Here is a 3003-nt window from a genome sequence, read left to right as displayed (position 1 = left end):
TGTGATCGTCCTGCATTTGGCTTCATTGCATGTGTTTCGTGAGTCTGAAGAGGACTTTATAGATTGATATCAGACATATGGGCTACTATTGGACTTATAGACTTGATCTGGACTGGGCTGGGATGTTTTCTCCCTGTTCAATTGCTCTTGTATATAAACCTCTTTCTTATACATATATGTGTGTCCATGGATTTGTTTCTCTAGTCTACTCAGACTAACACATCATGGGATTGTTTTCCACCCACTTTTTCAAGTCCCCTAGTATGCAGCCAGTTCTGTATTTAAAGCAGAAAAGTGCCGTGGTTTCCATTTTGAAATAGCCATGCGTGGACTTGAGAAGCAGGTGGGGAGACAGGAAAGGCCGAGCTGGGATGGATCAGCCCCTGGCAAGCTCACCTGAACATTCTTTCACTGACTTCTCCCTCCAACCTGCTGGCGTGCATGGAAACCATTCCAAAGGAGCCCAAGGGTTGGTGAGTGATGGGGAACGGGGTCTGCTTGGAGGTGAATCCTCCGGCCCTGGCGGGGGTCTCCTTGAGTACAGATGAGAAAGGGAGGCAGGTGGCAGTACAAGACACAGAGAGGCTAACCACTTCCCCAGCCTTCAAGCTGTCCAGGGGAAAGGGCTCTGTAGCACTTAGTGAGGGACCCTGGACACAAGGCTCTGTGTTCCTCTCTTGGTTTTCAGGTTCTTGGGAGCGGGTAGAGGGAGTCACAGTGGGGCACACGGTGCCTGCTTGATGCCTAGCTTCTGGGGAGGTGTTAGCTCCTCTGGTAAAGGCTGGGCCATCAGTGATGGGTGGTAAGCCACTTGGTTCACAGGTGGGATCCAGTTCAGTGGCACCCGTGGCTGATGCACAACTCCATATAGGCACCTTACGGTGGGCAGTATCCTCAACATCTGAGATGCTGCTATCGGAAAAGGCTCGCTCCCCAACATTCAAGTCTTCTGCCATGTTCTTTGGAGTTTCCAATGGCGCACTCGGGGGAGATCTGTCCCGAGGTTTCTCAAGCGCTCTGCTGAGTGGTATTTGTAAATGAAGACCTTTGGTACCAACTCCTATGGGGTCCTCGGTTCTACCCTCCAGATAACCCTGTCTTTGAGCGTCAGTCTGACTCTCTTGACCTTGGGGGATGTCTATATAGCCAGGGTCCTGAGGGTCAGCAGCATCTAAAATGATTTCCACGAGGGAGTGGTCTCCCTCAGGGTCTTGGGTCCCAGAGCGTTGGAAGCAGTTTCTGGGAGAATCGAAGCTCTTGATGGGTATATCCAAAACTTCAGCGAGAGCTCTGCCTTGGGCCGTGGGGTCCGGGTCCTCAGCAGACTCTTCGGGACTACTGATTTGGGGTGCAGACACGGACTTGGTCAACTTTGTGGCCAGTTCCCGCTCCTCGTCCTCAAAAGGCAAGGAGGTGATGGACGTGAGAGAAGCCTGGATTCCGCTGGGCAGACTCGTGTTGCTCTCCGTGTGCCCACCCTCCAGGGAGTGCCTGTGGAGGGCATGTCGGCAGACCAGCTGGTGCAAGACTTCCCGGTCACTGGGCAAGTCCAGTGCCTTGCTCCGGGCTTCGGACCACGCGATGGAGCTCGGCTCACTCTCAATGCCCGAGTCCGATATGATAGAGGAAGACCTCCTGATGACCCCAGAGAGGACCCGCACTCCCTCCTGCCCCTCTGTGAGAGGGTCCCTGGGGGAAGACCTCACAGTCGAGGGATCCCTCAGAATAGAACCTAGTGAGTCACAGGGCTCGGAGGAAGTGGGTTTCAGACTTAGCAGCACCACCTTAGTCTCCTGTTCTGCTCCCTTTCCAAGAGGACTTAAGTCATGGAGAGGGGCCCTCTCAGAGGAGAAGGCATTGTGGTGGCTTTCACTGGCTGCCACTTTGCTTAGCAGTGTTCTGTCTAATTCCGGGGCATCTCCCGTGGCCCTGGGCTCTCGCTGAGTGCGAATGAGCACCACTGGTTCTACCACCAAGGGTGTCACCCCTATAGGCTCGGCCACCCCAGGCTCAGCTCTGCAGGTGTTCTTATTGCTTGAGTTCACATCGATGTAAGTCAGTGCTGGGGCCTGTCCATCCTCTGCACGTAGACTCTGTACAGGCAGGTCCTGAGCTCCTGGTGGGTGTGGACTAACCTCAGACCTCTGGCCAGTCCTACACTCTTCTTCACGCAAACCCGCTTTGTTGTGGAATCCACCAATGGTCAGATACACTTGAGATTCGGAACACAGGTCTGTGGCGTTCGGCGTAGCCTTGCTGTCACCTGGCTCTGAACCCCGAACACCCTCTTGCTCAGCGTCCACTCGGGGTGGTTTCAGGTCTTCCCCGAAAGACAATTTTCTATTTGCCTGGCAGTTCTCTGCTGTACGGGGTCCATTCAGTCTAATGGGACTCTCGGCTGGGACGGGAGCGCTGGGATAAGTATCCAAGTCATGCCCTGGGGGGAAAAGGCCAAGAAAAGCCATTATAATGAAAGACTCTATTTTCACAAGTTGTTCAAATACTTCATGCAAATCGGTCAAGTGCTGTCATTCCCGAACCATCATTAGCTGATGAACATGGAACCAGTGATCCGTTAGGAAGGCCTGGTTTGGGACACTGACTCGTCACTTATCTGTTGGGGGTCCTGGACGAGGTTGACATTTCAATAACGTGTTTTCTTTTCGAAGTGTGCCCTTCTTACCTCTAGGGTGGGCAGAGCCAGTCACTGTCCCTGGGGCCTCCCTCACTGTAAGTGTAATCAAGAAGGGCCACCATACATAAGGAGCACCGATCTCAGTGCTCAGTGCTGACACACCTCCTGAGCTCTGTAATGGGGGGGAGGGGGGGTAACGGAACTAACTGGCACTGCAATCACAAGGAGGTTCCCAGACTCACCTTGACCTTGGTGGCTAGATCATCCTCTTCTTTCTTAGTTTTTATTTAGGGTTAACCTCTCCCTGGCATTATCATACTGGAGTGGGGTGTGTGTGTGTGTGTTTCTGTGTGTGTGTGTGTGTGTGT

At 53.1% G+C, this 3003-nt stretch overlaps 1 protein-coding gene across 1 annotated transcript in view; it reads right to left on the bottom strand.

The window, feature by feature from the left end:
• FAM135B (family with sequence similarity 135 member B) overlaps window positions 1–3003 on the bottom strand; it is a 235072-nt gene that overhangs the window by 20136 nt on the left and 211933 nt on the right. The window contains exon 14 of the mRNA XM_045286938.1: window positions 397–2437. Within this exon, the coding sequence (XP_045142873.1) occupies window positions 397–2437 (2041 nt within the window). The remainder of the gene's footprint in view (window positions 1–396; window positions 2438–3003) is intronic.

This window comes from Echinops telfairi, unplaced genomic scaffold (genome assembly GCF_000313985.2).
Source record: "Echinops telfairi isolate 266 unplaced genomic scaffold, ASM31398v2 ScPeMD7_1;HRSCAF=3_0, whole genome shotgun sequence".
In the NCBI taxonomy this organism is placed as follows: Eukaryota; Metazoa; Chordata; class Mammalia; order Afrosoricida; family Tenrecidae; genus Echinops; species Echinops telfairi.
The sequence above is the reverse complement of the archived record's forward strand: the minus strand, read 5'-3'. Positions and strand labels throughout refer to the sequence as shown.